The following is a 22,020-nucleotide window of genomic DNA, read 5'->3' as shown; positions in this document are numbered from 1 at the left end:
GTGGAAATCGCATGGAGCCGAATTCGGTGGATATGGCAGATTCAGAATAGACTCAAACTTCAGCTTGCAGAGAGTCTGCACAGTACCCATCGTACACAGATTTTACAGTAACCCAGTTGCTCGATAATACGGCCTACTCATTCTTAAGATATGCCTAATTGAATAGCAATGCGTTGCTGGATGATTTGCTAGTCACAGAAACTGGTTGTCTGCTGTGAGGTGCATCCTCAATTGCCACTTTACTACCTTCACATTTGTGAAATTTCAATGCCCACCTATTCACAGTACTACTGTCAACAGTTTCACTACCATAAACTGCTTTTAAACTATGAAAAATATTTGTAGGATTCACATTTTCTGCTATTAAAAATTTGATCACTGCGTGCTTTTTTAACCGTGTTGACAAATTGGTCGTACTTGACTACATTTTAAATGCTACTCAAAACAAACCAGTAAATGGATTTAAACAAAACATTATCGCAGGTTTATAGAGAGGGATTTTAGCTTTCATGTGCTGCCATATCCAACTCAACAGTACAAAGGTACTGTTGAGTTGGATATATAGAGTACAAAGGTACTCTATATAGCACGCTAGTGTGCAAAATTTATCAACTGAGCTTTGTATGTACTATAACCACCTTTGTTTTGAATTCTTATAAAAACTGTTAATATGCGGAGAATATTGTTCATCTCATGTTGTACAATTTTTTTTTCTTTTTTAAATTATCAAACAATTATTAATATTTTTAGAAACAAAACTTTTTTTAGAATATAAAATTTTAAAAGCTTGATGTAAACTTATTCTCTTACAATCAATTTTTTTATCATTTTAGAAAGTGAACAATGGTGTTTTTCATTGTAGTTCCAGGTGAAATTATTGCTCGTGATTTTATTAAGTTAAAAAGTTACACATTTACAATGCAGTCAAATGGCTGTTTGTCAATATGAATCTGTTAATTTTATTATCATTTGCAATTGACAGTAACATTATGAAATATTTAGAAACAAATAATATGATATATTACACGAAAAGACATACCTCAAATTTATTTATATTTTACCACATCTAAGTACATATCTTCCTAACAATAACTTCAACTGAAATCACATTATAAGACAGTATTAACATGCACTTAAGATGTTCAAAATTGACACTGCAAATGTTTTGAGGAAATAGGAAAGTCCTATTTAAACCAAATTTAAAAATTAAATTAAATCGGGTTCAATTTATCACTAAATATTAATCATTTTATATTTTTGTGTATCTAAAAAAAAAATAATACAATAATATCTTGTAAATCAATATTTAGACAATTTTTTATTTATGATTATATAATTGGTATAATTTTTATATAAAAGAAAATCACCCTCACCCATTTCATTTTTTTTTACAATATTTTCAATAACCACTCCAAATATTTTCTTTAACACTCCAAATATACATAATACCTTAACATTTGCATTACATTGTTTTTACATCTATTGATTATATGAATAAAGTAAAGCCATTAGTTTATTTATGTTACGTTTTAAAAAAATATAATAAATAATTTAGAATATATTTTATTTACTACACATTCAAAACTATAATAATAATAATAATAATAAATAGCAGATTCAGATGTTTAATAATGTAATAATTGTGGGCAACTTTAAAATTATTTTTAAAAAGTATACAATTTAAAAGTTTACTGTTTGTTATTCTTAAAATGCATAAATTTTAATTACAATAGTAGCTTAGTCGTGGCTGGTTTGATGAAAATAATTTTAACTTTCTTATATTTTTTAAAAAATCAAATATTTCCTAAAAAACATATATTTACAAAACACTCGGGGGTTAAATACATCATGTGTAGATGATTGTTCATGTAAATTAAGAACAAGAAGACTTAACAGTTTTGTTAGCAAAACTGTTATCTTTTTGTTATCTTAGGATAACAAAAACTTTAGCTTTAGTAATCTCAATATTTTATTAAAGTTTAAACTGATATCTGATTTCAAAAGAAATATAAAAATGAAAACCTATGAAATAAGATATCCTTAGTGGCTTTTGAAATGTGTGATGTTCAGGAAAAATGTTGAAAATGAATAAGACTGATAAAGTTCAAGATGAAGAGGTTCTGAAGTAAAAGAAAAAAAAATGTGATGAATTCTCATTAGAAAAAGAATCAGTACAACAGATAGTATATTAAGCCACTGGAAATTTATTAATTTAAAACTGTAACAGACAAGGTAGGTTAAAACTGTACTGCAAAATAATATTTTGACCCAAATGACTGAAAAGGAGTGGCTGCAAGAAAAAAATGTTATGATTAACATACAATAAAAAGAAAAGAAATGAATTGAATTAGTTGAAAAAATATTGGTTTAAAATAGTACTAGAAATGAATGAAAATTTGGATAAGATCCACTTAGATTTAGTAAAACCTCAACTTTATATGCATTATTATAACAAGATTCAAAAAAAGAAAATTGTGACCGATTTAATAAATTTATTTTACAAGATTATTAACATTGGCCAAGCTAAAGTTTAATGTAGTCAATAATAATAGTGATATTAGAATGTATAATAAAACTGTCATACTTAATACAGTTCATCAATAATCTAACATGTGTTACGCTTTTGAAAGGATATAAGATAGATTAAACAAGATATATACTGCATAATTTATATTGCTTAAAAAAAAAAAACCAGAATAAAAAGAAAATAATCATCATTCAATAACAGCTATTAATAATAAATACATTACACTTTTTAAAAAATAAGTTATAAATGGTAATCTTAACTTCAGTAGAGAATAATATAGTTGAGACAATCAATATCATTTGCTAATGGAATAATGGATTAAATGAGGATACAAAATAACCATTATGCTTTAGCTTATTAAATGATAGTATATGTGTAAATGATTTTTCCAGTAAAATATTGGATAGAACCTTTTTAAATTTGTACTAAACTTGCTATAGTTTTATAATTTCATTTTTAACCAAATCAATAATGATCAAAGGAAAACCTCAACTGATTCTTTTATTTAACTTCAGATAGCATAACCTTACACAATTTTAAATACATGTTATTTTAACGCATTAAGAACAGGACCTTACATTCTGAAATTCACTAGCGATAGGTTATTATCCAAACACGATTTATTTAATCAAACAAAATCATATGTAATTTGTAAAATTATACTCAAACAAACACTTTTCACCTCTCTAAAATGCAATAAATTTTTATAAGAAAATTAATCATTTTGTTTTTGGAGGGGTTTACTAACTCGCTACTGATAATCTTTTTCTTGATATTAATATTTCTTTTCCCTCATTTTCAGTTCAAAAATTAAATTCATGAATTAATACATATATATATATATATATATATATATATGTAATGAATTAATAAAAATTATACTATGTAACTGTAAAATTTCTGTGTTTTCAGCAGCAGTTAAATAAAATAATTTCTTTTATTTACAGTTAGCTTATCTAGCTTTCTTACATCTAGTATTATGTAGAGATTTTTTTTATGAGTCTCTAAAGAAATAAGTTTTTTCTAGCCTGTCAAACTAGTTATTTCTTTCCTGTATGTTTTAAGGAAGAAGAAAATATATAATTTTTTTTGTCTTTTGATAACTTCCTACTGGTAATATTAAACTCTGATTTAATAATTTTTCGATAACAAATTGTTATAAATAAACAATTATACTTTTCTTAACAGTATTATGACAAAGAGAAATTTCATCATAATGACAATTTTTTCTTTATTAATAAGGATCATTCTAATACAAAAGGGAAAACTTGTTTTAGTAAAGTATAGTAATCACTTAAAACAATACATTTTTTAAATCAATTTAATTAATAGCTGACATTCAAAAACAAAAATTACTTTACACCTAATGAACAAAAAATAAGACCCAAAGGTATTTTTTCAATAAATATAATTATTTATTACAACCACATATTATGAAGACAAACATATAAACAGATAAATAAATACGATTAATAATAATAAAATACAAATTAAAAATATATATTTTTTTATTTATAAAGATGAATATTTTAATATATGTTGGCTAAAAGATTACAGAGTAAAAAAGTATTAACTTTTTTTTATAAATAATTATAAAGGAATGTAAAAAAATGTTGAAAAATATAATTTTGTGAAATAATAAATAAATATAAAAAAATTATTTGAATAATGTATAATTTAATAACATCTATAAATAAAAAATAATAATTAGTGTGTATGGTCCAGATATTATAATGAGATAAAATTTATTTACATTGAATGTAAATTAATTAACATTTTACAGTAATTAAGTAGCTAATAACAGCAAAATATTAGTCTTGCAATGCCAAATTGTAGTTTATCTAGATACATTACATTTAGTCAATTTATACTATCCTACACTAAACAATAACAGACATGCTGATTTTTAGGAGTAATTTCATTACCATTATGTAATATTTTTGAATTATTTAATATTGCAGGTATATTAAAGACATCACATAAGAAGTTAAGTCTTCTTAAATAAGCTCATGGTTATGTTAACCACACAGAAGCAAAGTTGTCATACAACTCTACAGTAGTAAATATTCATTATTAAAAATCTTCTTAAAATGTTATGTAGATTAGAATTTGAACCAATACTAACAAAATAAGAACAAAAACGTACAAAGTTTGATCATACAGTTTTTCTTGGAAAACAGATAAAAAGGAAAAAGCCATTTATAAATAATTCAAATACTTCCAGGATAGTTGTAAATCAATTGAAAAGATAATGTTAGAGTTGTAAATCTAAGCATCTATGATAAAAAAATATGGCTAATCACTGAATCACTATTAGAGAAGTTGTATCTCATACAGTTCATATGAAATTATTTTCACTATTTTGGATATCAAATGATGATAAAAATTGTTACATTTGAATAAAAAAATTACTTTATCAAGAAATTGCTAAGGAAATAATAAATTAAATTATTAATGACCTAGTGATCCACTAATGATAAATTGTAAATAGAGGGCTATGACACTGAAAATGAATTTTCCTCAATTCTCACAAGAATAAAAAGCACATCAAGATTCATCTATTTCTTAAATTTTTTTATTTTCTACATAATTATCCTGTGGGACACGGGATCTATGTCCCATGAATCTTTTTTATGCTGTAGTAAAAAAAAAAATCAGGGGCATTATAAATCATTTGGGTGAAGTTATCTGTAAAAGACGGTTAATTTATGAAAGGTCAATTTGTGGAAAATATTGCAGCTTACTTGGGTAATTTTTGAGCAAGAACACTACCCCAATAGTTTTAGCCTTGTTTATAAGATTTGATAGCACAGAATTTGAAGCTGCTGAAGACATTAAACAGAAATGAAGGCTTTACTAAAAAGGGCATTCCATGAATGTTTTGAAGAGAGTAAAACTTACTATGATGACACTTATTATAATAAAATACAATTTTATCTGATGTGGAAGAAATATTACACATAGATGAGTAAAGACATACAAAATTTCTAATCAATCCTACAATAAAATTCTATACCACTTTCCCATATTCTAAGCTTTTATAGAAGTTTATTATTGGAAAAAAAGATTCCTGACATATACCTGATATGAAGTAAAATAAACAAAGTTTTGTCTATTTTACTTTATATCACATATATGTCAGGAATCTTGTCAACAAAAAATTATTATCCAGGGCAATTTACCTGGATAATAATGTAAAAGGACACCGATTAGTTGATTTTAATTAAAGTAAATATTCTTTTGTCACTTAAATTTTCATTTGTCATTTGTTTTTTTTTTTATTATTAAATCTCTTTCCTTACAATGATTCCAAAAATGAAGTATAAATTGACTATAAATTAACTTCAATACTGAAGTATATTAGAGAACTATAATACAATTACAAGACATATGGATGTAAACCAAAGCAATATAAGTATAATTCATTAATAATGTACTATGATACAATCTTCTAATGTTACCTCCCCTGTTTTGTGTGTTCATGTTTTTCTATGTTTACACAACCTTGATTAATAACAAATATAACACTCATACTTAAAAATAAAACTTTTATTTTAATTGTTATATCATAATCATTGCGCATTTTCATATTCATAGAACCCAGAAATACATAACAAATACAAATACAACAATAAATCCAGCAGCTGCTTTAACATAAGCTGATTTCATATTTAAATATGCTGCATCCTTTTTGTACTTCTGTGAAAGTATTGAAAGATTCTGTGCTTTTGAGTCTAATTCTGAAATAAAACAAAAATTAATTTTACAGTAAATAAATATAATTTCAAAGAAAAAAGTTAAAGTAATAAAATTTACTTCAAAATAACTATTTTTTTTTTTTTAACTAAAAGTAAACTGATTAGTTGATTTTAAATAAACACTATTCTGTCTCATATAATTTCATTTGCTTCATTGTTTTATTTATTTTTTCATTAAATCTCTTTACTTACAATGATTCCAAACTATTTAATATTTGTTTTTTAATCAATTTCTGCTTTCAGCTAAAAGAAAATATCATTAGTAAATATTTCTCTCCTCTTTTGTCACTGTTTAAAATTTTTTCCATTAATTCCTATACTGTTTCCTACCAACTTGAAAAAAATAGTGGCCAGATTTGACCTTATCTCACACCTTTCTACAATTATCTTTTGTCATCTTCTACCTTTATTATACCAATCACATTCTTGTACTGACTACTAAATTTTATAAATAATTACAGCAGAGAAATTAACTAAATATTACTTCATGTATATATCAAACTAAGATTTCTTAAGTCAATGTCAAATCTGTTTGGTTTTCTTATGTACCTTGAGTTGATGATAGGTGGAATATCTTTTCTATAGTACACTGAAAAATCAACCATACATTGAAAAACTGTAAATCCCATTTTCATTCAAAACTTAAAAATTTTAAACAACTTAAAAATGAAAATTATTTCACTATCATTCATATATCTCCTTACCTGATAATACAGTTCCTCTTTGTAAAACATCATCAATATTCTGTACCATTATTCTCTGAACATCCTGCAACTCTGTATTCAATGAGGTCAAATTCCGCCTCACTCTTGAGTCAGTAAATAACTTTCTTGCTTTTTGTATATATGTATCTGAAATTGTTAATAATAAGAATATTAAATCGATTACAATCACATACTACAGGGTTTTAAAAATTAAGATATGTAGAAATATAAAAACCAGTTCTTGAAAGGTCTACTAGGCCAAATTATAAAACCCAAGATTAAACATTTTTTTAAATTTTATAGGTACAATTTTAACTATACTGCAGCTCATGAACTGGTTCATATGGAAGATGAAAAATTGGTATAAATTCTCAGCCCTAAATATAGACAGTGTAATGGTGGTATACTTACTTGTAAAGGATAAATTTAAATTCCAAAAATCACTTTGTAAACTTTTATAAATTTAAATTTGAAAACACTTTGAAGATGTTTTCTAAACAAACTGAAATTTACAATTCCATAAAGTAAAGGCTGATGTTTGTCAACTGTGTAGAAGATATGCAAAAGTAACAATATATGAAGTAGCTATGTTGAACACAGGTATTTTGTGAATTTTATTACAAGAGCTGTTTTGTGCAGTATGTAACAATTTAAACTATTAATAGATTTTGCTTCAGAAAAATCCTCACTTTATTAAATAGTCATCAAAACTTATTTTTTCGCTACAAACTTACTTCACATACACTTCAGTTTACTACTCAGGTTCTAGATATCAAAGTACAAAATGAGAAAAAGAAGTAAAAAAGACAAAAAACTGAAAGCAAATTGCTTAATTTTTTTATAAGGCAGGATCTTTGGTGGTAATGTTAGATTTTACATACCTCCACATTCTTAAAAAGATTTAGTTAAATGGAAAAAATAAATTCAAATAACATTGTTTAATGTCTATCCATATTATTTGATAAGATGAACTTAATGTAACAGAGAGAACCCAATTATAATCAAACTGCGAAATAAACACTAGAACAGCTGCTATTACTTAATAGTATGTTTTCTGTAGTTTATCAATCCTTCTTAATATATTTTAACTATTCTAAACACACAACTTCATTTTGAAGAAAACGAATAGGCCTTTTATGCTCCAATGAAAAACAATGTCTATCTCATCTTCTTTTTTCAGAATAAGATACACTGATTAAAATGCTTAATTTAGCGGGAAAAAACACTTACCAAACTCTATGAATGAATATGGTCTTGACACAGTACTAACTCTCTTGCCATGTTGAGAATAAAATTCCTGTGCGATGTCTTCTAGATAAGTGAATGCTAAACGTTTAGAATAATTACGTTCACATAATACTAGATAGCAAACATCTCTCTCAATGAGATAACTAAATAAAACAAAAATGAATCATACATGTTTTCATGAATAAATATGTTAAATATACATAACAGAAATATACTACTAAAAATATATTATACATTTTTATATTACTTATTTTCAGTGATGGTAAAGTAAGTCATACACTGTACTTAATACAATTTATGTTAGTTTTAATCTTGAAATCTATGATATACTGTTTGAAAACTGAAAGTTTTTAAAAATCAACTACAGTGCATATCATTTTAGGGTGAAAGTTATAATAAACTTAACTTTATTTGAGTTAGCTTTATCTCTGCATTAATCTTCTTCACAAGTGACTGCAGATACCACTGATGTTGTGGTACTGTTGGATATGACATAAATTTTGGATTTTGAAAAGTTTTTGTTTGTTTATGTTTTGAAAAATGTGTGTGAGATTTAAGACATGTTAGTTCAACAAACAAGTTCAAACCAACATTTGAAATGTTGATTTTATATGCTTGTGTGTATTTCAAGTTGAATAAATTTGTCAAGTTTGCAACATTTATTGTTATAAATATGAGTAAAAGGATTTCAAATAAAGACAATATTCTAAATTAGTAAACATAAGTTAAATCATTCTTTTTTAACAGACTGTAACAAAACTCAATTCAAACAATATCACATCCATTAACACCACAACTTGATCTCCCAACAGCGGTACCTATAGAAGCTAATAAGCATCTAAAGAATAGAGCAAAAGCTAGCTGACAAAAAAAAAGTTTATACAATTTTGATCTTAAAATAAAATTTACTAGTCAATTTTTAAAAATATTCTATTTACAGATATTTTGTACCATGATATCTATATTTTATTCATTTTAAATCTTGAAATTTTACACAATTCCTCATAAAATAATAATAATAATAATAATAATGCATGCTACATTTAATTAAAATAACAAAGAGGGAGTTAACAAAAAAAATAGGATTTAGTGATGAGGGCAAGTGAAGGAAGAATAGAAAAAGTAAAAAATTACAGATACCTGGGGACTATGGTGACCAACTGGAAGACCAGAATGGGAGTAAAAAAAAGAATAGTAATAGCAAGAAGAGATTATAATGCACTAAAAGTATGGATTTAGAGTTAAGGAAGAGGTTAGTCAAATGTTTAGTATGGAGGGTCTTGTTTTATCAAAGTGAAGTATGGACCCCAAGGGAGAGGAAATGGATTGGGATTTTGAGATTGGATATGGAGAAAGTAAGATGAATGAATAAAGTGAGAAAGTTATGGACATGATTAAAGAAGAAAGAGTACTTATACATTTAGTACACGAAAGAAAAAAAAAAGGTTAGGACATGGTGGTTAGAGGAAGCGTAATCTTGACTGCATTGAAGGATTAGTAGAAGGAGAAAAGAAATGAGGAAGGACGAAGTTAATAGATGAAGTGAAGATTAGAAACTGCAAGGATATAAAGGAGAAAGCTTGGAACAGAAATGGATGAAAATAGCAGTATCATAAGAGAACTGCTGACATGCAGAACTCATCAAGTTGAAATTAAATGATGAATATTTAAGTTTAATAAATTGTGTAATATAATTCTATTACTGGTAATATTAATTATCTTAAATTAATGCATTGATGTAGTTTGTTTAAATAAGCAAACGTCTTCTAAGAAGAATAAAAATGAGACATTCCTTAATTTTAAAATTTCACTCTCCTAAACTAAGTCAGGAAATTTGAGTTAATTCTACTCACCAGCTTATAAATGAATATAAAAAATTTTAATTTTTTTTTGTAATTTAAGAGCAATATTTGTAATATGATATAAAAATTAAAACATGCTCATCAATTTTATGCCATTAAACAAGATTTATAATATATTTAATTGATATACACTACTTACTGAAAAAGATAAGGACCAGTCTCTATTGTACACTGTGGTGGGCTTTGGGCATTTAACTTCCTAAACAACATTTTTGCTTGATTTTGATACTCTAAAATACTTCGTCCAGACTGTAACAAAGAAAGGAAGAAAATATGACTGTTAATAAATAAATAAAAAAAACCTGAACAGCTGTTAAATAAAACTATGCAATATAAAGCAAAGATAAAAACCATAAATAAATATGTATTAAGGTTTATCCATAGCTTATAAATGCATAATGAACTAGGAATTGAGCACAATAGCAGATATTACAAAAAATGTGTGCAATGTTTCACGACACCTGATAACTACTCAATAAAATAGTTTATATTCAATAGTCAAATTTGCGCACAAAAATCTCCAAAAATAAATTATTTACAATTGTCTTTCTAAATTAAACATAAACTTCTGGATATATGATATAAAGATAAAATAAAAACAAAATCTTTTGTATAGAAACATATAAACAATTCTTTAAACATCTCTTTCCACAAAATATAATTAAACTTACTTAACTTGACTGCTAACTATTTTATTAATTAGAAATTAAGTATAAAAAAAGATTCACACTTCTGAAAGCACTGCAACAGGTGGAACTATTTCTTGTATACAAATTTCTTTGAAGGTAACAAAATAAAATTGGTAATACAACTTAACTGGTTAATTAAATACATTAAAAAAAACAAATTAAAAGTGAAAAAATCCTAGACAAAATTTTTTTATTTCTTAAAAATGCCACAACTTAAAACATCAGCTAAGGTAAAAATTTTACCTGTTCATCTTCTTGCATAGTAGCCGCTAACGGTAGACCGTCATGCAGTCTTGCAATCATCGTCATTAATACCATTTTTAATAAATAAAACGCCCTCCTGGGCTTTATAAAACAATAAAATAAAACCACAAATCACAAGCAAAAATAACTACTAGTGACTAAACAAAATTAATTTACGTTGCATGAAGTTAACCTGAACACCTAACCTTTATTGATTAAAAGAAAAACACAATGAACAACATTAAAGTACGTAAAGGCAGATAAGTAAACAATCCTCAATAACAAATGATTCTAATTAATCAATTTTTATTTGATTTTCAAAATAAAATTGGTAACTTCTCTAATCACTAAACTCATAACAATTTACATTTACTTTAAAAACAGCTGATTGGTACACGTCGCCAATAACACAGCTCTATCATGTTTAGTCGCGAAGCAAATAATATTTCTTCAGTTTTTGTAGTAGATGGTGCTGCAGTAAGTAAATAAATTCTGTCGCATACTGTTATAGCAAGCAGATACAAGATAGTTAAAAAAGAACAGATTAGTTTATAACTTAATACAATTAAACGAGCAAATAAAATCATTGGTTTATTCGAGGCAATTTCAACTTGGAGATTAATTAAAATCTATAGTAGAATATTTCAACGACATTTAGTGCACATAATTTATTGATCCCTTCTAATAGTAGCCACGTCTGTCGACTTAAATTTTTTGTCGTAGAAGAACATACGTTAACTCTGAAATTTGTGGCATTTTGCAAAATTAAGTTGTATGATTTAATTTTTAACAAATTTGGGTTGTGACTATGCCAATTTAGTTACTTCTTGACCCGAAGTTGTGAGAAATCCTACAATTTTTCTCAAATTTGCCAGAAATTGAATAATTTTATGAAATTTTTCAATTTTTCTCAAAATTGCGAGAAATTCTTTAATTTTTCTCCTAGAAAAATTACTGCAATCAGTTTTGACTAATGGAGTCGAAAGTTTGAAACTTTTGAAAAAGTGGCTTTATACTTAACGGAGGAGAGAGCAAAAAAAATATCTTCATTGAAATAGGTAAAACAAGATAATATGTACAAAAATTACTAAGATGAAGAGAAGTATATGAATCGATAGTGATAGTTGGTATTAGCTGAGTAAGCGTCTGTTGAACTGTCGCTTAGGTCCTCAAGTGATTTATAGCTTTTTTTTTTAAAGGTGGAGGAACTCCATTTTCTGGTACCAAGGCAGTGTCGGGCTCGTTAACGGGTACGAAAGCTGTTATTAAGTGCGTATGTGTTCCTGCGCACTACCGGGTAACCCCCCCCCCCCACAACGCTAACCAACCCTCCTGGAAACCGCTCACGTGGCATTACTTTAGGAAGGGGGGAACGCTCACACACACATACTCAATCGGTCACCGCAAGCACCATAGGTTACACCCAAACAAACACATACTCACCACAAAACGAAACTCAAAAGAAACACACTGACAACAACAAATTAAGCCAGAAACATCAACATCTACGCACACAAACAGTAAACACGCCAACAGATCAAGGAACGACCAAAACACACACACATCACACAGAAAAAACTCACGAAACGCAATAAAGCTACAAGAAACACCCAACAATACTGTTTACACACAGTACTTACCAAACGGAGACTATTTTTCCTCGATGTAACAGCGAGAGACGCCATCGGCACCACGAATGGAGTGCTCACGATTTCGTCGCGCCAAGGCAACCTCCAGATGTTCAGGAGACTCCCAAGGCGCTCAGCTGCAAGCCTAGCCAACCTGGCATCCTCCTACATTTCCTTCCCTTACGAGACTCCTCTGCCGCATATAGTTTCGCCATCACCTTCCTAGTGAAATCTTTCACAGCTCTCAAGGTCGCCTCACCTTCCAACAGGATCCCTTGCGTTTTATTCAGTTGTAACATACGGTCACGACCCAGCGTGTCTAACATTTCAAGCAATCCTGGTGAAACGCGGGCACTAGAAAAATACGTGCTCTGGGGTCTCTTCCTCCTCGCACGCTGGACAAATGTCCGAGTGGTCCAAGTTAAACCTATAGAAATATGATCTATAGCCGCCATAAGTGATCTATATAGTTTAGGTTATAATCGAGAAGCGGTAGTTGGAAAATCTAATCCGTGGATTAGTTTTCCTGTCTCCTCTCTCCACCTGTGCTGTGACATGACTGTATCCAATTTTCTGATTTTGTTTATGAGTGACATTTTACATAAATTAACTGTTTACTCTGACTTTGTCAACAAAAATTATGGTCATAGACGAAAAGGATTGGTAATTAGAGAGCAGAATAAAATTGTTTGAATCAAGTTTAACATTAATCGATTAACTGTAAGCAGTAAACGTAAGTCTATGCAGTGATGTTCAGGATTTAGAGAGTAATTAAAGAAACTATTGAATTATAATGTAGCTCCTATAAAAATCTAAAATAGCACAATTTTTTGCTTTTAGAAAGTAGGCCATTTTTTAAAAACATAGTTAACATAGCTGCTGCATTAATTCATGAATGAAATTAATTAAAACAAGGCTAAAATTAAGAGAGTTAGTGAAACTAATTTTTTACTGGAATCTACGTGAATAACCTGAGGACTAGTGCTTGAGATACCTAGAACAAATGATTAGAGGAACTCCCAAATATCACCAACACGAGTGCTATCGCCAACAAACTCTTTCCTGTAAATTGTCGTTATTAAAATTTAATCAGTAGTTTATTGCACTAACTTGACTGGCTGGATTATTTCAATTAACGATAGTATATTCATGAAAGTTTTATTTTTTAATTTAGTATCACATTAATGGATTTAATGTCAACATATCAGTAATAATATGAAAACTGGTAATCGAGTTTATCAGGTAATGGTTAAAAAACAGAAACTGCGCTGTATATACTGCACATGTGGAATTAGTTTCCCAAGTTACTTAATTATATAGTATTAGCCAATTCTGATGTAAACATGAAAAATATATTATGTTTGATTTCGGACGTAATTTTAGCTGCCAGTTATGTAGTCAACGTAACAATTTTAAATACTGGTAGTTTACTTGAAATGCTGTCTTCGAACTTGGATCTCAGGTTCAATTCCATGCCGAAATTATTGTATGATTATAGAAGCACATTTTCAGGTGTTCTGAAAATATTTGGGGATTTTTATTATTTTACAAAAAATCAGTTACAGGCATCTGCATGATAGATCATTGGTTTTTATGAGGTGGCTCTGCTTAAACTTATTCAAGGTTTTAGTTTTCGACTAAAAACTTTCTGAATAATGAACTGAATGGTTAAACACTAAAGGGAGTGGGCGATTTAATCAAAACAAACTTAATTGAAAAGAGAAATAAGTTTTTAAACTTACAAATTATAAAAAAACAGTTGGATTACAAAAACTAAAAAAAGTAAAATGTTACTGATATATTTTCTTCATTTTATTATAAAAATTAGTGAAATATATCTCTTCCATATAAACTAGAGATTCACATTTTTGTGGTTAATTACCTGGGAAAACTTCGCTGGTTACAAGGGTGTGGGACCGTAAACAGTAAGTGCATATATTTCTTAGCAATATTCTGAGAAATTCTATGGTACTAATGGATTATATTTTGATTCACTCTTACTAAGTAATGAGTTAAATAGTAATAATTCGTAATAAATGAGGTATTATAGTCATTACTGATTAAAAAATTGTAACGTTTGTCTAAATCACATAAGTATGAGATATGTGTAATGCATTGTAGAGCGACTTACATGTAGTTGGTTGCTAGTTAATCCCGGAATCGATTCCCAGCTAGGTTTTGAAATTTATTTAACTGCCCTTTCATTCATCTAATTTTCCTCATTTAGATACGCGTGTAGTATGTCAAAATATAAAAATAAAATATCTGAGCAATTTATGTCATGTAGTGCTATCTGTTGATAGAATTGTAAAATTAAGAACGTTTTAGTCTGAATGAGTTTACCACTTTTAACGCTGAGTTTGAGGTAGACATAAAGTGAAGAATAAGAAAGTGCCGATAGGACTAGAAAATTTTCTTGTGACGTGAATAGTTCGGAATAAAAGTAGGTTAAAATGTGTTTTTGTGTTGTTTTTAAAACTATTATCGTTGTAATTTAATTATAAAAACAGAAATGAACCTGTTTATACGTATTTATCAAATGGAAGTTTTAAATAAATAGTTTATGTAATTACTTCAACTGTTCAAATTCACCATCTGTGAGTTAACATATTTTATTATTTCTGATTTCTGCGGATGTCAATTTTGTTCTGTTATTTTATTTTTATTATAGTTATTCGTATTTTGCAATTTTATTCCGTAATGTAAGAACTGCACTTACTTTTTGTGTAATTATCGCAACCCATGTAATTGTTTCATTTGTTCGATGCTCTTGGTCATTCTCTAAATTTTTAAGTTTGTTATCGTAGTTCATTATTTGTTATTTTTTTTATGTACAAAATAAAGTGTTAGGTTGCGTACTGGTTCACTTTGCTAATCATTGAATAACTGCGAATATGGGACTGATTTTGAAGTGTTAAACATATTGCTGAGTCCCGTGACAGTGTGTGCAATTTTTAATACTTGTTAATAAAAGCGTCAGCAATGAATTTGACAGTTTATAGTTATTCTCTAATTTTGTTTTAGATTATTTGATTGATTCCTTGTTGGGGTAGAATTTTAGTTCCAATTTTCTATAAGTTAGGTCATATTAATGATGTATTTTAGTTGAATAAATTTGATTATCTAAATTCGTATATTTGTAACAAGTTATATTGTTATTTATAAAATGTTTAAGTATTCAGGTTAAAAAAAAAAAATAGGTAGCATTTAAAAAAATTAATCTCTCATTATCTGAACAACAGCTGCATCAGCATCACATTTGGTTGGCGTCAGATATTTTCAAATTACCACTATAATGCTATGTTTAGTTTTTCATATATTGAAAATGTATATGCTATCCATTGATTTGTATTTTTAATTTTAACATTTGGGCCTCTTCTGATTAGTTTATCTAACAGATTCCTTCCCAAATAAATAAATTTCCAAATTAATAAGTATGAATAAATCAATTCCCTGCAGAACTGATTTTTTTCATGTTGTATTATAATTTTTTTTGTAGTATTGGTAAGTGGTTAGATTTCATAATTAATTTACAAGCTTTGTTTTCATTTACATTAAATTTCTATTAATCTTAGTAGATTCAAATATATCAATAAGCAGTTAGTGTTTGCCAGTTGGCTGCATTACAGCTGTTATGGATGCTGAAAGGTTCTGGTTAAAATCTAATTGATTTCTAATTAAATTTAATGAATATTTTACTGGTTTATTTTGGTTGCTGTTTTAATTGAATTTGTTTCTTAGCTAGTTAGCATGCTGTTGATTGAAACTGACTGGTGCCTCCGCTAGTTGAATTTGAGACTGTATTTGAAAAAGCATAATCTTAAATTTGTTCCTGTTAATGCTCTTAACTATTATCATCAATGATGATAATATGAATGATTTTACTATTATTATCGATTGTTAATGTAAAGTCTGTACAGGTGAATAGTTTATTAGATAATAAAGGTAGTTTTTTTTCATCTAATAAGGTTAAATAAAAAAATATATAAATTGACATAATAATTGATGAATACTTGATCACATATGTGGGTACTTATAGATGTTAGTATTTTTTTATATCTGGAGTGTAACCACTTTATTATTTTATTATACTTAAAGCAGAGAGTTCTAGATGTATTTCACCTATCAAATTGATGTACTGTGACATCTATGATCTGTGATATTTGCTGAGAGTATATATCAGTAATGATAAGGGTTATGTGAAAATAAAGTGTAATGAAGGGTAAATGTGTAGTAAAGTGCATGTTTACAAATGTATGATGTTTTTCGAGAAGGTTTTGCGTTCAAATCTGATTGGGTTAGCATTATTCATATGCTACAAAATTAAACTTTTATAAATGACTGAAATTGGGTGTATTGTTTAATTAAAATAAATGGATGTAATTTAATAAATTGTGTTGATTTCTGTTGAATGCTTAAAGTTTTGATTAAGCATAATAAAATGATTTTCCTTTTGTGAATATTATTGTATCTAATATTGGTCCACTTATTTCCATATTTCTAGTAAGAATATCTTAAAGAAAAACATCAACTTTATTTTAATATATTGCTGATATGAAGAATGCAGTTGGTGGAAATAAGTGCTGTTTTCCTAAGAAGTTGCATTTATTAAATATATATTGCTTGCACTAATTCATAAATGATTAGTTGGTGAATTGTTTATGAATATTTACAAATGTTTCGGATTAATAATTGTTTATTTAGTTCAAGTTACAATTTCAGTAATGCATATCGTTTTATATGTTATAATTTTTCAAAAAAATAGACTTATCATTTAATTTTTCTTCCTATGACACTGTTTTTAATTCACCTTTTAAAGCATTCAACAAAACATAATTATTTATCATTGTTTGCATGAGTTTAATCATGCTTTGTTGATGTATCATTCCTTTATTTAATCACATCTTATTGTATATGCAACATCATTTTTATGTTATTGTGATAAATACTGGTACATTCTGGGAGTGATATGTGAAGTATGTTTAAGATAATTGGTAAAATTTTAATAATTTGATTTATTAAATTTGGTGTTTATTTTTTTACCATTCTAAATGTTTTAAATCTACAGAATTGTTTTAAAAATCAATTTCAGGCTGGGTGACTAAAAATTAATTTATTTGTATTAAAATGTTTTTTCAGTATGCATGATTTGTAAAGTTTAAGTAAACTCAAACATTACAGATTGAAATTGTTTTTTTCTTTTCATTTAAAAATAATGTTCTTATTTTCTGTTTTAATTTTTATAATAAATCTTTTTTTTCAAATTTTGTAAGTATAATTTGATAAACTTCTGTGTTTATACATTTACATTTGTAGCAAAATTTTCATTTGTAAGTAAATGTTTACTTAAGATATACCCACAGTGCTTATCTGCTCTTAGTGGTTATTATTAGGATTATTTATTTTGTGTGATATATTAAATGATGTGAAGTAAATTATTGTATAATTGCATGTATTTTTTGATTATGATGTGGATGAAATTAAAATTTGGTGATGTGGCAGTGAATGTAATTTCCAAATTCTGCTGTGGTAATTCTGTTATATCTATTCCTTAAATATGATTTTATTTTTAATAACTAATTTATTTTATAAGCCTGTAAAGGTTGGTCTGTTGAATTATAAATAGTTTTTGTAGCATTTGTTTTATGTGAGCATAATTATGCTTCTCTGGCTGTGAACTAGAGTTCATAATTTTTGGAGGATTTGATAATTTTGTGACATGGGATTTACTACTTTTAATAATTGAGGAATGATTGAAGAAATTATATTTATTTTTCTTATTTTTATAACTATAACGTTGAATAAACCAAATTCACTTTCACTTATAAATTACTTTCAATTCAAAAATGGTTTGTGAAATTTAATTATTAAAATAGTAACATTGCATGTGTACATACATATAGATGCATTTAAAATACTTAAATATATTATTTGTGAAAAAAATTACTTTTTTCTTTAGCAGGTAAACCAGGCTGCTATGTTGTTGTCCTTGATATAAAGAACTTCTACTTGTGACATTTGTTTTATAAGTCATATTTTAGTTGTAGCTAAAGGATGGATATATGTCATGGTTTTTCTTTACATATTTTAATTTTGCCCATTGTACCATCTTTCTCGTTTTATTTAAGCTTGTGTTTTCTTTTTGATTAAATATTTGTCTGTAATAAATTAAAAAAAATATCTTCTTTTAGTAGTTTTTACAAAATTTAATATTTCTTTGTAAAACTATTTAATTTTGTCAGTTTTTATTATAATTTTGCAAATATGCAGCAAAAATGATTTCTGTTATTTTTATTATATATTAAATGTTTACAACATTTGGCAGATGCACTTATTAAACTTGAAGGAAAATTAGCTTTTTTTTGAGCTGATTATAATAATTTTTTTAAGAGTTTTAAATGACTTGCTTAAAACATTGATTGGATGAAAGATTAGCTTCATTATAAATCTGTAATTAGATTTTCCTTCATGACTTTTGAAAATAAATTAAACATCTTTAAATTAGTTGTATCTGAATATTCATTTTTTTTAGCTGATTTTGGTCTTTGGAGTTAAGTTAACAGCACTTTCTCAGAATGTTTCAGCAGGACAGTTTGGTAAGAGGGACACTCATCCTGCTATGAGGCAGTTTTGATTTCTAAAAAAAAAATTTTTGTAAAAAAAAGTTTTGTAGACGAGATGAGATTTTTCTGAACATTAATGGAACTTATAAAATTGTATTGGTAGTAATTGCTGACCCATTATAATTTTTATATAGCTAATATAAAATATATATGAATATATATGTGGCTTAGTGTAGAACTTAAGTTTGTGTTGAATAAGAATAAGTTGACATCAAATTCTCATTAAAAATAGTACATTATAAGCTATTTTATAACTTATTTTAAAAATACAAGGGTAATCCAGGAGGTAACTTATGTTTATTTATTTAAAAAAAAAAAAAAAATCTAGAGTTAAATTTTATAACCGCATAAAATTATTAGGTTTACCTATTTTTCTACTTAGTCTTTAATCAAATTATTGTCATATCATTTCATATTTGAAATACATAATCATATGATTCTTCCATCTGTTATTTTGGCCCCTTCACGCTCAACTCTTCATCAGATAGTGTATTGTTAAAGATAAATCATGCAGGAGATGCAAGAACTTGAACAGACAGTTTGACTTTGGTTTTTATAATTATAGTTTTATCTTGAATTAACAGAAAAGCTTGGAATATATTATTGATTAAACTGAAGGAAAAAAATTGGTGAAAACATTGCTTCAAAAATGCTTTATTTTGAGTGATAGCCACTAAAAGATTTAGTACAAACTATAACATACAAGACCAACCAGTGATCCAGATCTTGGAATTGTGTGCAAGTTTTGTGGCAAAATGAAGATTCTAGCCACTAACTCAACAGGAAATTTATATAAGGTGAACTAAAGCTTACACTTCTAATAATTTCTAAATTAAAATGATATGTTTTCCTTTGATGAGATGTGTAAATGAGATTTTGCCTTACAGACTCAGACCAACCATTCTTGAGATGTATGGTTAATTGAACCCACCAAACAACCACCACTTTGATGATTAAAAACTACCAAAGTACACTGGTATTCACTGTCTATTATTCAGTTCCCTATAAAAGTAGCTTATCTTTACTAGTTGTATTAATTAAGGAAATTCAGTTTTCAAGTAATTTATGTAAATAGAGTAAATGAATCGGGCATTAAAACTGGAAATGTTTATTTCTTATTTGAAATAGCAAACAAGATCATGTTAATGTTACATCATTAATTCATTAAAAAAAAATAAAAGCTTTTACTGACCTATGTTTATAAGAACTATTTTCTTCAATTTTATCAATGTGAAAAAGATATCATTAACTAAAATGCCTGAAGTAGTGTTTGCTTTGTTAATAGTAGATAGGAGGAGATAGTGTAATGCAACTGGATGTTGTGTAGGTTGCAAGAAGCTGGTTGGGCCATCAATCTATTCCTAACTTGCTTGTAAATTGAGTTTTCTGAACTTTGATAAGTAACAATATATAGTTGAACACATTGCCCTCCTTGGTAAGTTGTAAGAAGATAAGCTCATTAAAAATAAGTCAAAATGCATCTATAAAATAAAATATTTAAAAGGGTTTTTCAAACGTAGATTTATACAGTTTTGGTGTAATTTAGTATTATGTAGTCTGTTTTACTGATTGGATGATGAAGGATTAAAAAAAAAAATTGATTACATAATTTTTTTGTTGGTTCAGTTGTGTTAATAAAAATTTGGAATTAAAAACAAAAATTAAAACTTATATACAGAATAAAATACTTATAACAGTATATGAAGAAGGCATAGTGCATATAATAAGAAAGATAGTAATACATCTAGTTTAAAAAGGATGAAAAAAATATCCCAATTATGCAAATCCTAATATTGACAAATTATACCATTATATTTATTAAAAGAAAAAAATATTTATAAAATATATATTTTCAATGAAATAATAGAAACAAAGAAGACTGTATGATTTGTGATGGTGGGATATCTCAATTTGAAATTGTTATTGGAGTATAATAGTCGTATATTTTAAGTTTTTGAATTGGTATGAACTCAACTCATTGTTGCATATAAATATGTCTTCAAAGGGGATTTTAATCTGTTTAAAAATGTTACAAAGGGTATTTAAATATTACATAAGGGTTTCAAAATATTACAAATATATAATAATTACAAAGGGTTTAACCTGTCAAAAAAAAACCCAGTAAAAATCGAGTATGTAAACCTTTTTATTAATTAAATTTATAATTTAATATTTTTTATTTTGCTGTTTTTCTCTAGGCTTGCTGATATTTCTGCAGGATTTTTTGCCATTCAATTGAAATTATTTCTTTATATTATTTTTACATATTCACTGATCTTTATTTAATGTTTTATTTAATAAAAAATTTGATTTTTATTAAAAAAGAAAGAAAAAATTGTAATAATCACTATTTTGGTTTTTTTAAAAATTATCAGTATCAGTCAAACAATATTAAAATCATTTGATACCTGTTTAATGGATAACTTCAGTGATCACCCAGATATGCCTTCCATCTTCTCTAGTATATTGAGATAAAAAAATAAATAATATTTAATAATTTATTAGCATTATTGCACTTTTCATGTTTGTTATACAATTATTTTTATAATTTAATAAAATTTAATGGGGGAGTATATTTTAAAATACTGAGAAAAAAATTTTGTTTGCTGTTCACTTTTTCTCTGAAATTTCCTGAAAATGTTGATATATTAATTTCTTCAAAGTTATCTCTAAGTAAATTTAAAATTTTAAAATCACATGGCATGTCATTGTGAAAATTTCCTCAGGTTTTTTTAGAA

At 26.9% G+C, this 22,020-nt stretch overlaps 2 protein-coding genes across 9 annotated transcripts in view; one reads left to right on the top strand and one right to left on the bottom strand.

The window, feature by feature from the left end:
• Positions 1–1,290: 1,290 nt before the first annotated feature.
• Sec22 (vesicle-trafficking protein SEC22) lies at positions 1,291–11,449 on the bottom strand. Its single transcript, XM_075370224.1, has 5 exons — positions 11,032–11,449; positions 10,239–10,348; positions 8,220–8,380; positions 6,990–7,136; positions 1,291–6,267 (listed from the first exon to the last, which is right to left on the bottom strand). The coding sequence occupies exons 1-5, from the start codon at positions 11,104–11,106 to the stop codon at positions 6,119–6,121; spliced, it is 642 nt and encodes a 213-aa protein (XP_075226339.1). The 5' UTR covers positions 11,107–11,449; the 3' UTR covers positions 1,291–6,118.
• Positions 11,450–15,050: 3,601 nt separating this feature from the next.
• Sec16 (endoplasmic reticulum export factor secretory 16) overlaps positions 15,051–22,020 on the top strand; it is a 156,680-nt gene continuing 149,710 nt past the window's right edge. For 7 of the 8 annotated variants that reach the window (XM_075370741.1, XM_075370735.1, XM_075370736.1 and 4 more), the window contains exon 1: positions 15,051–15,256. The gene's annotated coding sequence lies outside the window, so the exon portion shown is untranslated. Of the gene's footprint in view, positions 15,257–17,617; positions 17,636–22,020 lie in introns of those variants that run through there. The other variant, XM_075370734.1, reaches the window with a different exon arrangement.

This window comes from Lycorma delicatula, chromosome 7 (genome assembly GCF_047948215.1).
Source record: "Lycorma delicatula isolate Av1 chromosome 7, ASM4794821v1, whole genome shotgun sequence".
Classification (NCBI taxonomy): Eukaryota; Metazoa; Arthropoda; class Insecta; order Hemiptera; family Fulgoridae; genus Lycorma; species Lycorma delicatula.
Note: the sequence above shows the minus strand (reverse complement) of the source record. Positions and strands in the feature narration are given on the sequence as shown.